Consider the following 19009-nt stretch of genomic DNA (forward strand, 5'->3'; position numbering starts at 1 on the left):
AGAAAATCCCATTGCTCAAGCGGACCTCTGTTGTGCAAGCAGACAGACATCACTGGATGCCCTCTACACTCTTTGCCTGATCTTAATTTTATTTCTTGCACTTCTTTAAATATACCGTAATTATAATTTGTGCGAGATTCTCTTGCACTTGAAGATACTGCTCTGGAAACTTCTAATGAGTACTGGCTAATTCACCCTGACTACCTTAGATAGGAATTCCCAGGCCTGTGCAGTTCTACTCAAAAGTTACTCCCACTGGATTTGATTGGCTTATGTTCAAGCAAGTACACAAATGATGGTTTCTCCTGGTACAGCAGACTTAGGGAGCAACGTAAACCAAAGGTTCACTGGAACAGATCCCTGGCTCAACTGCCAATACCTGGTGCAGCCAGGCTACTCTGGCATAAGTCCCACACCCTGGCTCAGCCAGAGAGATGCCGGTGCAGCTCCCTCCTGGCTCAGCAAGGGCTGAGCCCCCTAAGCTGAGACTGGTGAATTCTATACTGGTGTAAGCCCTGGGGGAGAAAGGGTGCTCTGGAAGATGGGTGGAAGTGGGACTGGGTGGGGGCGGTGGAGGACATATGCTGGACCCTAACTTAATTCAGTTCACTGTTAACTCAGAGGTTACCCAGAGGTCTATGCTTGCAAAAAATGGTGGTGCACACCAACCTCTATTTTAAAGACACCCCCCCGCCCCCCAGTCAGACTTAGGTGAGCTCAGGAGGCAGTAGCCCTGCTTCTGAACAGATAATTTATGCCATTTTAATTTAAGGCAGCAGAAATTCTGCCGGCTTCCTATACTTAGGACACTAATACTGGTATGTGAGTGAAAGTAATTCCTTTCTGATTTTAGTATGCTACACACACACACACAAACCTTTATAAATAACTTACCTATTTTCTCTCAACAGACAGCTGGGAGAAGAAGAAACTCCTATTCCCCAAGGCATACAACCAGGAAAAATGTCAATAAATAATAACATAAAAATACAATCAATTTATTTTTATCAAACAAAATAGTGCTCCTTCCAATTGTCCTGAGACTACACGGAAAGAGGGAAGGGAAACTTAAGAAGGGGGTGGGAACAAGAACAACAAGCCGTGGGGGAGTGGAAAGAAGCATAGCCGGCATGCAGAATATCTGGGTCACCTGAGGATACATTGACAGGTATCTGAAAAACATGGGACTCTGGGACTGAAATGAGATGTAAGCATAGATAGCATGTGCTTCCTAAGCAAACTTCTGGTTTGTAGTTGGAAGTGTGGGGAACATATCATCATTTAGGTAAGGAAGCAGCAAAAAGATAACGGGTTTCATGTACTCCCTTCTCCTACGTGTGCACTCATTTCTTGTTTCACAGAAACCACAGGGTGCCAGGGCGCCTGAATTGGGACAAGCTACAGTGTGCACGAACTACAGTTTGCATCCAAACTGGGAATACACTTGAAATCATGGGTGCTGATTGTAGCTTTTGCAAACCACAGTTTGCTGAATTTGGATGTCACAGCAAACTATGGTTTGCATTCGCCCGAAAAGAAATTAAGAGAATGCGGTGGGAGGTGGGAACATATTAGCACAAAGCCTATTTGTGATGGCTGAACTGAGCCAACACATATTCAATATCTTGCTTCTATGATCCCAAACCAATTTCCAGCATTCTGTATTGCCTAAAAGATAATCCGAGGTTTCTTAATACTCTGGGCTAAATATCCACTCAAGTGTTTCCAACAGTATCAAAGTCTGCTTTTGTTTGGAAATAAGATTTCCATTTGCAGAAAATGCTAAGCAAACCATACCATGTTGACTTTAAGATTAAACTCAAAAGGGACTTTTTGCATCTCCCCAGCAGGAAGCAAAGGAATCCCTGTGACTGTGTTTTTAAATTTTAAAGTATTAAAAGTAAAAGATACAGCCTCAGTTTAAAAAAACAACAACCTCACAACACACAGATTTTCAGAGAGAATGAGACATCCTGGAGACCCTGGATAGGGGAGGTGCTTAGGAAATTCACGAGTCTCCTTTAGCTGATCCATTTTTTGCCCCTGGAGAGGCTTCCTGCAGTTACGCTAAATGCATAAAACAGCATGCTCTGAACAGTCATGCTGCCTCACAACGCAACCCTCACCAGGAAGATAACGGATATACAAGAAAGAGGAATGTTACTAGCTGCACATGTTCGAGTCCTCTTCTCAATCTAGCTGAAGGAAAGGACACTGAATGATTTGGAATAGCAGATGATTATATCCTTTTGAAAAAGAAAAACGCAGAATCTGAAAATGGACCACAGAGCTAGCAGCAGCTGAGACAGATCTGCCTGACAACTTTTTAACCAAGCTTGGGACTCAACAAGAAACTGGGACTCAACCCCCCCTCCCCCTCCAGATTCGCACATGTCAGTGGGGCACTGACTGCTGGAAGACGCTATCTAGATAACCTTCGCTCTTTAACAGCGTTTGATCTTCTGATTTATAAAGGAGAAAATGTGGCGGCATGTTTGCTTTATTTTGAGCTGCAATCTCGTTCTCGTTCCGGGATTCAACTCCTTTAGGAAAAACATAGAGAACCTGGGCAAAAAGCAGTACCAAGTCCAGCATGGCTTGTGCAGCTACACTTTCCTTTTGCCTGAAACAGAAAATTGCCGCTCTTCTGCTTCTACCTCCTACGTTTCCAATGCAGTGCAGAGGGATGCACCTTTAGATTATGATGATTCTGTACAAAGGCTCCAGCTGCTCGAAAACATCCTGGAAAACAACACACAGTGGCTAATGAAGGTAAAAAAAATTAACAACTGTATTATTTCTATCCTACATGCCGGCTTTTGCAGCAGCAGCAAAATTTGCTGATTTTTTGTTTTTTCCTTTTGACGAGTGAGTACATTGAGTTGTGGAAAATTTCATTCACTTGCTCTTGACAAACAACTTTGTCAAAAGCATTAGTACGACTGCATGCTATTTACAGCCATGCGAAAAATCCAGCGTGAGGAATTTTGTTTCCTGAACTAGAGCAACTGGCTAACTGATTTTATTTGTTCTAAAATGTTGCACCATGCTTTTCAGGGAGGGGGAAAAAAGGCTTTCAAACCTGTATGCTATGAACAGCTAGAAACAGCTTCTTTGTTTCTATCCATATTATGTTTTCAGAAAGCATGCGGTGGGTGCAAGCTCACATGCACGCAACTGTCAGATAGGCAGGGTTTCATTACTTCCAGTTAAATTTGCTTAGCATTGCAGGCCATAGTTAGCATTATTAAGGTCTGATTCACACCGTGAAAAATTAGCAGGAAGCCCAATTATACACTGTGTGTACCCATAGCATAGCGTATAATGTGCAAGGGGGTGGGTGGGGGTCATTCTTGTGTAGAGGCTGTGAAGAATCAAAGTTAATTGTGGCTTCCTACAGTGTGCGCATATGATTTAAAATGAGATATGCTTGAGTCCCAAAGATTTGAATGGGACTTCGGCAACAGTATTCTTGAACAACAGCTCTGTGGACTGGTACATAATGTATCTGTGAATATTACTGTATTTTGATCATTTTGAATGTCTTAAGTTTTGATATAGGGATTCAATTTTGTGTGTGAAATAACGTTACTTTGGGTGGCGTCCGGATAACTATTGTTTTGTTCTAAAAGTCTCTGTGTAATTCCTGCACCACTAAACTATGATGGATTAATATGTGATAACCGTAATTGGTTAGTTACAAACAAACGGACTTGAGAACAAGCATCCTGCATGGAAAAAGCTAACAAAATCACTTTCTAGAGTATCAAACAGTTTAGCTAGACTGTGTGACAGTTCAATCTATTCATGTTTACTCTGAAGTTGAAGTTTACTTCAAAGTAAGTGTGCAAAGGATGGCATTATATACAAACTGAATAGAAAGTGCAGCTTAACTGCATGATATCCTTGCAAAGTCACATGATACAAGACATGTCTTCTGAGGATGAAATACATGTGCTGAAAACCTAAGCTTGCTGATTCAGAGGTAGGTCCCATTAAGTTCAATTAGATTAATTCTCTAGGGTTCTTGCTAATGACTGAAGCTTTAAAGGATCTCATTTAATATCTCAGTATATTCATTGCAGAGAAAGCTGCAAATACTTAGAATACACCTCACTAACACAGCATCACAAAAAATTAAAATCAATATAGGCCCTGTTTGAAGCTTTTAATCAAACATGTATTATGAGCTGTTATTGCAGACTAATGTGTCCCACACCTTCCTATGATAAGAAGCAGAAAAGATTATAAAGTAACACTGAACAGTTATGTGAGACAATTTAAAACTGCATTTAATAATCTAAAATATGCTTTGGGGAAGCTTGTTTAAATAGCTGTGTATCTAGCAGAACGATGCTAGGTATGTCCTTTCAAAAGTATGTCTGTCCTATTGAGTTAAATGAGACCGACAGATGGGCTACAATCTTATGCAGACTGTCCCATTGAACATCATGAGTGTTACTTCTGAGTAGGCATTGGTAAGATTGAACTTCAAGTTGCAAAATGTTTAACATAAATGTCATGCCACCGTTCATATAGACAGGTAGGTAGGTAGATAGACGGATAGAAAAAGGGTTTCAGAACCCAAGTTTATGTCCATTGTTTTTATATTTACACACACTGAATTACAAAAACGTTTACATTCTACACCCCCACCCTTTTACTTTAAGTAAAAAACTAAAATAACTATGAGAGTCAGGATCAATTGCAAGACTGCCACAGCACATTTCTCAGGTCAGCAATTTTATTTATTGCCTTTTCCTATAAATCTCTCGGAATTTCTTTATGACAAGCACATTTAGCAAAGTCATTAAAACCAGGTACTTGCCTTTGGAGGTCAGTCAATCCATTTAAAAAACAAATAAACATTCTATTTCTACATTTTATCAACTGACAATGCAATCGTGCAGAAGTAAGGTCCATTGGGTTAAACAAAACCCTAACTATTTATTGGATGGCATTGGTTTTGTGTTTGGCTTGTCATTCCTTTAACATGTGGCACCTATGCTATTTTACCCTCATTATCATCAAACAACTTATGTCCCAAACTGTCTTTCTAATGAAACCTAGTAAATAAAAATAACATGAAGAAAAATCCATAGGGATCATTCCAATTCATTATTTATAAACGCTTTTATGCTAAGGCAAATTAATGTACATAATACATGGATGCCCTTGAATGCCACTTTGTAACCATTTCAACTGGTTCTGGGAAATCTGACAATTTTAATTTCCCCTTTTCCCTTTAGTGAGCCTTCCTAAACCCTAGGAACCACTTAATTTTGAAGGGTGCTTGAAATAACGCTGCCAGCATAAAAATCTTTCTAGCACCAGTTATGCACAAAAGCTTTGTTTCAAATGCATTCTACATCCTCACACAGCATCACATTTCCCACCTTCAATCAGTCATCAAAAGGAAATGTTATGTTTCTGAATGGACACCAAACTGTCTGAATGGAAGAGAGTGGAAATCACTGTGGATGCCTCGCAATCACAATAGGAAGCTGGAAGGTGTCAGTGTTGCTGTGCATTCCGGAAACTAACAGAAAACCAAGGCCAGTGTTTCAGACGTTCCTAGAAAACCACAATCACCATGGAAGGGCTTGCAGTTAAAATGAGACTAGTACTATTATTAGCGCACCACCTTATCTTCCTATATCTTTTAAAACCCCTTTTCTAAAAATACCAATTTGTCTGACGTCTGAGCAAAACTAATAATCTGGCATACCAAAAGAACAGGCTAATTTCTTATGGTATGTTCCAGCAAATCACAATTCAAGAGGAAGTAGTATCCTATAATGCATATAAGATTCTGCACCACAATAGTAGTCCTTTTAAGTATGCCACAACCCCGGAATTTTCCATTTTTATTTAAGTCTTCCCAATATTGCAGGAGAAAAACAAAGCCTGCTTGAGTTCGTTATAGGCTAAACAATATGTATTACATTCCCTTGTAATCAATTTCTAAAATACTTGATAATATAATGTTGTTTCCAAGAAACAACTATTGCCATTGTTAGTCTACAGTTGCAGTAGGTTCAAGATATGGAAAAATGAGGCTTTTACCCTGGTGTGGTTTGCAAACAGGTACAGCCATTAATTTGATTCACAGCTGCTTCACAGAAATAGCCTAACATATCAGACGAAGGGGTTGACAGCTCTGATGGTCGTGTAGTTACATTATTACAGCTAGGAATGTTGACAAATGAGATGCACTACCCTCTCAAGAGAGGCACGAAATAGTTAAAGGTTATCTGTGCTGGAGAGTAAACTAACTTTCCGCTAGCTGTTCTGAAAGGACCGTGCAAACCAGCTGTGGAGATGCCCACAAAAATAATGGCTCAAGAAATATTTGCAGACTCTTGCACACAAACTTTATTCAATGTACATACACTTACATATATACACTCAAACTGGCCAAATGCTGGCAAATATGCCCCTACTTCCCTGAACCCTACACCAGTGGCGTCCAAACTTTTTTCAAAGAGGGCCAGATTTGATGAAGGGCCGTGAGGGCCGACCAAAGTTGTTAACCTTTTTTTAAGGATTGAATATGTTGAGCTTTTTTAGGATTTTGCCCCAGAGTTGTTGAGCTGTTTTAGGATTAGGCGGGCCGGATTAGGCCCCCGAAACGGACTTTGGACATTCCTGCCCTACACTGACATTTAGCTGTGCAGATTCACATTCACTTCTGAAGGCCTGTTTCCCCCCTCATGTCTGTTATACAGAGGAATCTCTGCTCCTTGTCCAGACTCTTCCCATTTCCTCCTCCCTAACATCTCAGCATATTGACAGCCTAATGTGTATTACAGTAATATTGTTTTCCATGCTGCTAGTATATCCTCTGCTGAAGCAGAGGCTTGACAGCCATATGTCAAGAATGCTTTGATGGTGTTTCCTGCTTGGCAGGGGGTTGGACTGGATGGCCCTTGTGGTCTCTTCCAACTCTATGATTCTATGATTCTATGAACATCAGTGATACGGAGCAAGTAATTAAAAGCCACAAGATGCATTTGTAGTATTCAAGGAAGGTGTGGGTGTTGCTAGGGAACCTGTTTATTTATCGGCATGGAAGGCACAGCAGCTGCTTGTCAGTTAGTGCAGGGCCTTGTAATCAAAGGAGTGTGCAAGATGAGACTGGCATAATGGTTGCTGACGATGCAAAGGTAAATGAAGGCTGTGTATGGGCTGCCTTGATGGAAGTGTGCTCCTCTGTAGTTTTGATGGGAGAGAAGCATTTGGGAGATCTCTCACGGAGAGCAACCTAGCCTATTTGCAACCCTGGTTTCATACTCCACAAAGTATCTCTCCTACCCAGAGTGGTGAAAGTGGCTTTTTGAAGGAGGGCCGGCAATGGATCAATTAAATACCACTTATATCTCACCAGGCAATAGTCAGGTATTTAGCACATGTAGCACGAACAGTGCCACACCTGGCTAGCCCCACCTCCAACATCAGACATGCTGGCTTGCCTTAAACCATCTCTGCATTCAGCGGACCAGGAACCCAATTGTGTGGAAGCCTTCACATATATCTGCAAGCTTTATTGCTGCAGACTTTCATGCCAAATGCACAGACCGCAGGGGACAGGACATGCCAGCAAGTTTGATGTCAGGGGTGGGACTAGCTGGCATAGCCCTGCTCACAATTTGATCAGTGAGCAGGGAATAAAGAACTCAGCTATCTGCAGAAACTGCTGTCTTCTGTAAGGTTTCAGAGGCCAGGTCCTCCCGGAAGCTTTAAAGTGCACCCCCCTCTTCATAGCAAATGCAAATGCCGTAGCAAATGCAATTGACCTGCGCTAGCTTTTGTTTATAATCATCCGGGCATCTAGGACAAAGTGCCTTTAAGCATGAATAGAGTTCCTTCCACTCCGAGATCTTGTTCTCTGGAGGCCTTAGGTATTACAACACCCTACGGAACCTGTGCCAAATACCTAAAGGATTTACTACTCCCTTCCCACCGAAAAGCCTTTATGCTCGCGAGATTAAATGCTTTCCCTTCTGCAGTGGCTAAAGGCAGATTCTTACATACTCCATATCAAGCCCGTTTGTGTGCCTGCAGCCAAGAAGTACCAGATTCAATGGAACACATTCTCTTAGATTGCCCTTTACATAGCAGACCTCGCCAACTGATGCTGAGTAAAATGTTGGACGTCTGGCCCACAACCCCGAGGAGAAATCAAATGAGGTTTCTCCTGGCAGATCGGGGCAAAGATACCACTGTTCTAGTAGCTTCCTTTTTAGCCACAATTTTACGTGAAAGGGTTCCCAACGAACCATCCCTTCGGGAAATAGACCAGGCATAGCAGAATATCTAGTGCACACAACCACAGTGTGACCCTATAACCCTTGACAGCTTCACCCTTGTCCTTTAATTATCCCAGTGATCTGAAACGTTTTATACTGTGATGCCAATAAAGGTACTTGACTTGACTAGAATTCCTTCCGCCTAAAGGGAGTTTAAGAAAAGAAAAATCTAAGGATAATAACTGGAGAGTCATTATTGTTGAGAAAAGAGGAGGCCATGGGATCTGCTGTCCTCTTTCTCTTGCCCCTGTCTGAAAGGTGGCCTGGGTTGTGATGGACAGCCAGTTGTTTGACTGATGCATATGGTTTTGCAATGAGACAGCCGGTTCATCTGCATGACTTCTGGGAGATCAACACAGCTGCATGCAAGGTCACCAAATGCACACTGCCACACAGACCAGGGCATCTCCCTGGTTCTTTTACAGGTGAAGCTGTGTGCAGCAACACAGCATGCATTTGGGATGCAAAGCAGTGCACTACACAAATGTGCAATCATCATTCCCCAGCTACCTGGCAATCTAGAGCAGGACCACTATGATGACTCACTCTCTAACGGGCTGGTCTCCTAGTGTTCCTGAATGCCAAAGGCTTTGTTCCTGTTTTGAGTTGCACGCTAAACAGTTGAGAAAATGGACAGCAACACGCTCACTTGAGAAAGCTGGCAGCCTGGTAATGCCCAGTCTTAAATCAGGGAGCATGACCCTGACTCCTGCAGATCTCCAGAAGACTTTCATTCACTCACACACTTGTACTATTGCTGTCAGGTGACATCAAAATGCAGTAATAAGCAAGGCTGCTACCAGAGGCACCGGTTTGCATGTCACACACATGGTGTCTGGATGTTGAGAGGAGCTAGGGACAGAACCTGGTGGCCATGCAGCTTCAACACCCAGCGGCTCATCTTCCACCTCCTCTTGGTGCCGTCACTGGCAGGAGACTGCTTTGACTCAAGGAGCTGGCCACTGGAGCTGTGCTGCAGTTGGCTTTGTACTTTGGGGGCATGGGGGGCCCCTACTCCTGAAATATAGACAAGCTCAAAAGGACTCAGCCCACAGGAACTGATGCCCATGGCTGCACACTCATTCTTGGCTACATGGAATATCTGGAATTATTTCCCCATGCTCAGAGTAGCAGGCATCCAGGTGTGGAGGAATTTCAGTTCAATGGTAGAGTAGATGCTTCACTGTCTCACATTTAATCACTGGGACTTCCCAGTAAAGAATCTCAGATCACAGGGCTGGGAAAGACCTTGGAGAGGGAACTGCTACCGTAGTTAAACCAGTCATAGTGAGCTAGATAGACAATGGCTCTGACTCAGTTATCAGGCATGTTCATCTGTGTTCAGCATTTGAGTGGTCTGTTGACTGGCTTCCCTGCCATACTTTGAACAGTTCTGTTCAGTAGCACAGAACTGAGAACAAGCACAACTTCAGGCAAACTTTTCACTCCCCTGTTACTTTGCACATGGAAGGTGAGCTTATTCATTACAATTATTGATGTAACTGCCATTCAGACAGATGGATCAATGGCAACATCTCACTCAACTGCGCTCCACGAAGGAGCTCCTGTGACAAAACCTAAAATGACTGGACCAAAGTTCAACACACCCTATTTTAGATCACAAAATAGACCACTGGGCTTGTCCAGCTTTGTGGGAAAACATTCTTTTTTTCAAAAAGTATTTTAGTTAAGTTGTGCAAGAGCTTCTACTTAAAAAGGCCGCATACAAAAATTCCAAACAACTGATGTGTACAGCAGAAGACCCTTTTTATAATACGCAGTTTTAGCCTGGAATATATATCTTATTATTATGTTTTTACTTTAAGCTATTTGTATAACATCAATTGGCCAGTTTGCTTCCTGAGTGGAATAGGCTCACTTCACTGGGTAAACTTTAGATGCTTTGAAAAAACTGATGTAAATAAATCACTGACCTTTTCAAATCCTTTAATATTCTAATGGAGAAAATACATACCATACTATACAGCTATTACACTGTTACAGTACAGCTGTTAACATAATTTTTAGTTAACAAAATTTTGAGATCTTTGGGATGTGAGGAGACCCCACGGGCCAATCCGTTGTGTGTTAAGCTCCACACTAGCATAAAATTTATTAGCCATGAGACAAAATAGTTCCAGTGGTTTTTATTTCAAATCATTGTTTGGTGTACAAGAATGAGAGATAGCATAACAGATTTCATACAGCAGGGAGAAGTGACCTGTTTCAAGCAGCACCATAGAAGTGGGAGAAATAGATGAAGGCAGGAATTGGTGTGCAAATGATTTGGCGAGATTTGGAATTATTCTGGTGGGTGGAGGCTTCCTTAAGGGAGCAAAATTTATTTTTATTTATGTACTGTTTTCAAGCTATTACATCAGCTTAAGTTGCCACTCTTCTTTAGTTGGCACCTCACTCATTTTCCATTTTGGGGCTAACAAAACACGGGCCACAGTAGTGGCATACATAAATAACCTTTTTTGACACCTGGGAATTTCATTCTGAATTACCCCCGACAGAAAGGACTCTGGTTTTTTCCGTGGTTTTTTTTTTTGAAAGTACTTTTAAACATTTTTTTTTCAATTCATTATGGATTATTTCCCAATACTCTTTTACCCTTTTACAGGTCCACCACATATGAAAGAACGTTCCCTCTACCACTTTGCATCTCCAGCACTTATCTGATTCAGTCTTATATATCTTAGCAAGCCTAATTTAGCAAGTTATTACTATCCATTTATTATTTCTATCCCACCTTTCTGTCAAGGAGCTCAAGGTGGCATACATGATTCTCCTGCTTCCCATTTCATCCTCACAAAGAGGTCTGTGAAGTAGATTAGGCTGAGTGATGGTGACTGGACAAAGTCACCCAGTAGAATCCACAGAACACATTCTACTGAGTTGTCCCTTTTATAATGATTTAAGGCAATATCTTATAGACCCGTATTTATCTCAGTTTAGTTCCCGACCAAGAGAACGGCAGGCAGCATATTTGCTAAACAAGCCCACTGGGAAAATAACCTTCTCAGTGGCTAAATTCCTCTTCCTGGCGCTCAAGTGTCGGAAACGTATAATCGAATGTCTTGATGTGGGTTATCTGTAGGAGGTTTAGTAGCGCGGTCATACCCCATTTATGTATCCCTCTGATGCCTTCAGTTTTATATTTTTATATTTTTATGTATCCCTCTGATGCCTTCAGTTTTATATGTTTATCTTTGTATTGAGAAATGTTTTTTGTTTCTGACTATCGGTCGAAGAAAGTATATTGATTGATTGAAGTCACCCAGTGAGCTTCATGGCTCAGTGGAGATTTGAACCCTGGTTTCCCAAGTCCTAGTTCAATACATCCAAATGTCATCTGGATGCTGTGCCAGACAGCAAGATGTCAGCAATGCCGCTTCCCCCTGTCTACCAATAATCCTCCACGGTGATGAAAAACCATTGGTGATTATTTTTATCCAAGCTTCCTTTGAGCTGGTCTCCGGCCTACAGTTAAAGAAAGTACTGTTGTCTCTAGCTGACAGTACCACCAAATGCCACCAACCACATAGTTTTCAATAGCACGAAAATGTTCAGCTTTGATACGTGCCATCACAAATGGCGTGGATGGCAATTTTGACCTTGGAAACCTCTCTCTCTCTCTATACAAAGAGGGTATCTAGGTGATTCATTACACTATATGAGTCTCTGAGCTGCAGAGCAAGGTACAAATTCTTCAGGTATGGGCATATTAAAACTTAGCAAAATCTGGTAGAAGATGACCAAGTGAAGAAGAGGTAAAAAGAAATCCAGAACAGATACATAATGCATAAGAAAACCTGTGGAAAACATTTGCTGTCTTAAAAAAATACTTCAGTTCATTGGCACATATACCTTGTTTTGAGAGTTTCTTGACTCTGCCTAGTTTCTACTTGAATTGGCCACACAACCAGGGATTTTGAGAAGCAAATGGTCCAATGCAACAAGCATCTTCAAAGCAAATAAGGCTCTAGGAGGAAGCACCAAGGTTATGCCACTGCATGACTTGGGCTATTTCCCCCATATTGCCAAGGATGCTTGACTGTCTGAGATCGTGCAAATGTGTCATATAGAATTGGACAGAGAAAATACATGGAGGTGGTATCAAAGATGACCCGGATTTGGATAATCAGAACATACTGAGGGAGCTTGGTGGTGGGGATCTTACTCCTATGGCATCCTAACATTATTACACTAATTAGTAACCTTCCTACTACCGGTAACTGTAAATAAACTTTAAACTGGAAAATATTATTATTTTTGGGTTTCAATAAGTTGATAATGCATGGTGTTATAGATGACATTAAGTACTTTGTTGCAGTAACTCCATACGATCATACAGGGCAAGACAATGTGTACAAAGTCTGATTTTATTGTACAGGGTAATTCATAATGAAGTATACAGTTTCCATTTACTATAAATGGAAATTGCATACTTCATGATGAATTACCCTATCTTACATATCTAACATACATTATTTTTATATATTTTGCTTGGCCTGTGTGGCTTCAGATGCCATTGGAAATGATTGGGTAGAGGCTTTGAAGCTTGCATTTATTAAAGAAGTAAGTATATTTTTCAACATCCAGATCCACTTATTCCATTATTAGATTGAATCCTATTAGACTTCTGCCCCATTTCTTTTTAAATTTATTGCTTAGAAATTGTAGGTTTTGGACTGACCCATTTCTTGAAGTTAAAGCAGGTTAGCCAGATGGAAAAGTTTCCAAGAAAAAAGAAAGAAAGAAACGGGAGGGTGGGGGGTAGAACATCACTTGTCTAAGTCAACCTATAAGTAATCATTTTAGCTCCAAATGAGGTGCACTTTCTGCAAGACCTGAATGCAACAAGCAGGTTCTCATAACATATTAAATTTATACTATTACGTTATGTGCTTAGACAGAATATATTACTATTCTAAAGTAAACTATTATCAATTCTGTTCTTAAATTTGATTATTGGGCAGAATAAATCCAAGAAGCTGGGAACATATGGGACTCGTTCGCACTGAACTGTCTCTGCCTTTGCAAGTTGCTCCAATCTTCTCTAGCAAAAAAGTTTCTTATTCAATAGCAGACATGCATCCACAGTAGAAAACATTGCAGATATTTGAGAAACGTTTGTCCACCTGTTGCGTAACAACCTCTGTGAATATTTAAGAAAGGTCAATAAGAACTTTTGGAAGAATAGTTTGGTAGCTTCTGAAATGCTGTGCTCAGGGGGCTGCAGGCAGAAAGCGATTTATATTCTTTCAAAGCGTGTTCTTTTGAGAGCAATTTCCTTCAAGTGCAATATTGTTTAAGTTGGGTCTAATGCTTGGCTACCAGCAAATAGGTACCCTTAGGAAGCTAAAACACAAGCAGCATGCTTGGGAAATCAAAGCAGTCGCTTTATTGCTGTGTAAAAACCGGCACAAAAGCCAAACCAACTAAGCTGCTTTCCACAAAAACAGGCAGCAGTAGAATGCGAGGCATTTCACAGTCAGGGGCTGGAGGCATATAAAATTATCTCTGAAGGCAATTTATATCCTGTGATGCATAAATAGAAGTGGGCTCAACTCGCCAATTAGGCATTGTGGCTTGGATACAAAGATCCCTGTGCACGAGCGGAAAGGATTTCTGCACAACTCACCTTCTCCCTAATTTTCTCCTATATGCACCCACAAAACCACCCCAGAAGCTCTAACGTTGAGCGTGATGCGAAATGGGGATCTGCAGCTGAGGAATGTGACCTTCCCACATGCATAAGAAAATGCTTTTCGCTGTTCTTTCTACATTACACATGATGGAGAGCAGCAAACGGTCACAGCTTCCTAATTAATAACAACAACAACAACAACAACAACAACAATAATACCTCGCCCATCTGACTGGGTTGCCCCAGTCACTCTGGTTGGCTTCCGACATATATTAAACATAATAAAACATTGCACATTAAAAAGCTTCCCTATACAGGCCCGCCTTCAGATGTCTTCTAAAGATGATAGAATTACTCATCCCCTTGACATCAGATGGGAAGCTGTTCCGCTGAGCTGAGCTGGTCAGTAATGTTACAGTCTACGTGTGAGTTTCCCCTTTATTCTGTTTTACGTTGCACGTAGTGAACCTTAAGCCAGGCATCCCCAAACTTCGGCCCTCCAGATGTTTTGGCCTACAATTCCCATCATCCCTGACCACTGGTCCTGTTAGCTAGGGATCATGGGAGTTGTAGGCCAAAACATCTGGAGGGCCACAGTTTGGGGATGCCTGCCTTAAGCTCTGCCCAGGTGGAATCTCTCAATGCTTCTTAGTGGTGAAACTGAGCTGAATGAAATCAATTTTACATGGAAAAATAAACCAGTGACTTAGCCATGACGATGGCTGACAAAGTCTATTAGGGAATTGGAAATTCAACAGCTTTCTGACTTGTTGCACGTACTATGTGCCTGCCATTTTCTTAACACCAGTGCTGTCCTTCCCTCACTTTCTTTAAAGTTCAGTATTATTAGAATTTCAGTTGTTCTGAAGAGGCTGGGGATGGTGTGTGGTGTCTGTCCTCCACTCGCCACGAACATTTCTCTAGTACTCTGCAGCCTCCCCTGGCACCACATGGTTCCTGATCTGAAAAAGGCCCATGAGACAAGTTTACCTCATAACGGGCTTTTTTTTATTGAGGCCCAGGAACCTGGGAAAGCCACAGAGTACAGATCACTGGTGAGGTGATTTGGAGAATGAGAGGAGGGATGCTCCTAAACATCCCTTAAAGGTAAAGGTACCCCTGACCATTAGGTCCAGTTGCGGACGACTCTGGGGTTGCGCACTCATCTAGCTCTATAGGCCGAGGGAGCCGGCATTTGTCCGCAGTTTTTTCGGGCCAGCATGACTAAGCCGCTTCTGGCGAAACAGAGCAGCGCATGGAAATGCCGTTTACCTTCCTGCTGGAGTGGTACCTATTTATCTACTTGCACTTTGACGTGCTTTTGAACTGCTAGGTGGGCAGGAGCTGGGACCGAAAAACGGGAGCTCACCCCATAATGGGGATTCGAACTGCCGGCGTTCTGATTGGCAAGCCCTAGGCTCTGTGGTTTAGACATCCCTTAGACACCTCAAAAGTAACACAGGCACAACAGAAAGCTTACGTCCCTCCTAGGAGAATTGCACTGACATTTTTCTCTCACTGTTAATAATTTCCTCCCGCATTAACTGATGGAGAAATGTCAAAAATTGCAGGAGAATTTTTTTGGCACAACGCAAATACCCAAGCTGGTTCAGTTATATGAGTAATTTAAGAAAAAGCAAATCCTGTAAAAAGTACAGCGTTCATTCCAACAGTAGGAAAAAGTGAAACATATACCAAGCTACTCTTTTATACGAGGAAATTGATTATGGATTATGGCATATTAGTATCCAAACCAAGGAATTCATCCTATATTCAGATGTTAGCATACTTCAGGTAGCTCCCAGGATTTTCTTACTAGGCATTCCATTAAGAGCTCGTGTGACCACAGTGAAATGGATGCTTGAAAACAGGAGCTGCTAAACTTTGTGGGCACATGGGCATGTTTGCAAACTGGAGAAGCCGTTGTGGGCACAACATACGGAAATGTGATATGCTGAGTCTGGCATATTGCCTGTTAGGAACTGCCTAATTCTCACACACATTTTGTTCCAAAGGCAGAACCTTAAAGAAATATTGTAAATGTTTGGAATGCTGTGGAATGATTAAAAGGTCATGATTTTTCACATAGATACTGTACCATACCTTGTTCTGCATCTAATGTTCTCAAAAGTCTTCAGTAATTGTTGTTAATTCTCCTTATTGATTATTTTATTGTTTTATTTTTATTTTTTTGTAAACCGCCTTGAGGTTTTTGTTTTTAACATTCAAGCAGTGTATAAATTTTATGAAATAACTAAATAAAGTAAGAAACAAATCCTGGAACAATAAACTTATATGAACAAAACTGCAGAGCTAGCAGTTAAAACAACAGATAAAATAATTTAAAATAACAATAGATAAATAAATAATTAAAAAATCAACAATAAACCCATGGTAGGATGGATTTTGACTGGTGCCTCAAAGATGACAGACAAAACACACACCAAACTTGCTGACAGAGAAGATTCCACAGTCTGGGTCTAACCACAGATCACCTGTTTGACCTCTGAAGGTACGGAGTGTAATCAGAGAAAGGCCTTTGGGGAAGATGATGAATATTTGTTCAACTTAAGAAGTACAGTGGTACCTCGAGTTAAGTACCCAATCCATTCCGGGGTGCTAATTGCATTCCGAAAAGTACCGAACCCGAGTGGCGCTTTAGCGCATGTGTGAAGCACCGATAGAGCACTTTTGCGCACGCGCGAAGCGCACAGAATGCTCCTGCGCATATGCGCGTGGCGGAACCCGGAAGTAAACACTTCCAGGTCCGCCGAGTACGCAACCTGAAAGTGCGCAACCCGCAGCGTACTCAACCCAAGGTATGGCTGTAAATCTCTTCTGTCCAGTGGGGCTTATTCCCTACTTAAGGGTCCCCATGAATTTTTCATACTGAGTAGTGACGTCTTTTATGCAGAGAGAAAGTGTATGTATAAGACCCAGTTCTTACGTTTTGGGTAGACCCACAATTTCATAATGCATACAAGTACTGCCAAAACAAACTCTAAGGTCAATGGGTGCTTTCAAGAACCAATAAATAGCTAGTCCAAGTAACACTTTTCCAGCCTTCGGAATTACAGAATACCATCGCAAAAAAGAATTTTCAAATAACCAATCAAACATAGTTGAGACATTTGGCTTCAAAGACGGTAGCTTTCCTTTCAATTTAGCACACAAATGGTTTTCATTAAGATAATCTCCTCCCCAGCATTTTGGTTTCCATCTTTTGTTTACTGTTGTAAGAGTTATCACTTAAAATTTATGGAAGGTATATCTCTGTGCTTATATACATGCCACACACACACATATGCTTGTTGCCCTGAGCATTTCCAATGTATCCCAATGTCTGTCTAGCTAGTTTTCATTTAGTTACTTTCACCTTTTTTGTTTGTTGACAGGAAAAGGAGATAAGAGAGGCAAGCTTAGCTGGAGGTCTGGACTGACAGAGACGCTCTCAGCAGGCTGTATATAAAATTAATACTGTAGGCTTCTCAAGCATTCCCATCTGCATTCTCAAGAGGATTGTTTTTTCTTGACAAACAACAGAGGTCTACAGGGACTTCCTGCCCGAACTATAAAGGGCAGCAAACCAGTTTTAAATTGACTCTTTTCCAGCCTGGAGTTATGTACTTGTTATGCTGCAAATTTCACAAGACTAAATTCTTGTTACTGGGAATCTATCTATCTATGTCAATATATCCATGTAGCTATCTAACATTAAGAGGACAGAAAACAAGAGACAGAAAATAAATAACAGGCTCTTGTGGGGGGGGAAGTGAATTGTGAAAGTATAATTCTTTTAATTTTAAGCTTTGCAGAATAGAATTGAAAGGATTACAGGCAAGCTGATAGAGGGTGACATTTGCTTCAGGGGAAAGCGAAGCCCTTAATGAAATCCATAAGCCTGACTTCCAGCGCTTTTAGGAAAACCATGCCCTTCCCCAGCTGTCTAAAGCCAGTATCTAAAGAGGGTATCATAAACGATTTGTGGGCAGGGGACCCTGTCAACAAAGCACTGGCATAAAATGAATTTAAAACGTTATATAAAATGAGAACACAGTTAAGCAGCAAGCTAAGAACCATATTTTTCCTGTTCACGTGAAATAATAAATGGCAGCTGAATCCCCCCCCTCCACAACGCATGGGGACGTGGCCAAAGATAGTTGCTAAAACATGGTGTCCCCTTTCAAAGTCAACAAGCTACTGAAGCAAGAACCTCTGTGTTTAAACCCTATAAACTTCAAACAGAATTCAGAAGGTTTAAGAATATACTTGTTGAAGCAGCTGGTAGATCAGACTGGATGTATATGATAACAGCGTGGAAATGCTGAAGTCCCCACTGCAATGACGCGGAAAGTGAGGCCATGGAGAATGGCAGCCCCTCTCGGCCTACTCCTTTAAACTAGACTTTTGCTATAAATGCAAGGCTTTGTTTTGAAATAAATCACAGCACCAAGCTATGACTCTATACATAGGAAGATCTTTGATTTTCAGTGGGACTCATCCTGGGCACTCTTCTCACATTACCTTAGTAATCCTGCACTTTTCCACACCACCTTCAAGGTCAGAAGCTTCTGAAGGAGTCCACAGTATTATTCACCCCATGCCAACCCTGCCCAGCTTCCAAGAACTGGGTGACTTTAGCATTAGGGGAAGCCGCTGTCTGCATGAAAAGTATGCGCTCTGCCTCTGAGCTATGGCCCCTTCTCAAAATCAAGTTATTCCATGTATCTCCTGCACAGTATCTCTCTGGGATTTGCAGACTTTAAAAAATCCAACACCGAGACAAGACCAATGATTATCCCAAAGGATAGGTTACAAATTAGTGACTGCGCATTGCCCTTTGCCAAGAATATATACTGTATATTCCTGCGTATAAGACTACTTTTTAACCCAGGAAAATCTTCTCAAAAGTCGGGGGTCGGCTTATACACTGGGTCCTATTTCTTATACAGCGAGTATATCCCAAACTCTATATTTTAACTGGAAAAGTTGGGGGTCGTCTTATACACCCAGTCGTCTTGTACGCCGGAATGGTAATCTGCCA

The 19009-nt window shown here is 41.5% G+C and overlaps 1 protein-coding gene across 1 annotated transcript in view; it reads left to right on the top strand.

Moving 5' to 3' along the window:
• Positions 1–2012: 2012 nt before the first annotated feature.
• The window catches only part of ANGPT2 (angiopoietin 2), a 44507-nt gene continuing 27510 nt past the window's right edge, over positions 2013–19009 (top strand). Inside the window, exon 1 of the mRNA XM_035109952.2 lies at positions 2013–2772. Coding sequence (XP_034965843.2) covers positions 2482–2772 — 291 coding nt within the window. The 5' untranslated portion in view covers positions 2013–2481. The remainder of the gene's footprint in view (positions 2773–19009) is intronic.

This window comes from Zootoca vivipara, chromosome 3 (assembly GCF_963506605.1).
Source record: "Zootoca vivipara chromosome 3, rZooViv1.1, whole genome shotgun sequence".
NCBI lineage: Eukaryota > Metazoa > Chordata > Lepidosauria > Squamata > Lacertidae > Zootoca > Zootoca vivipara.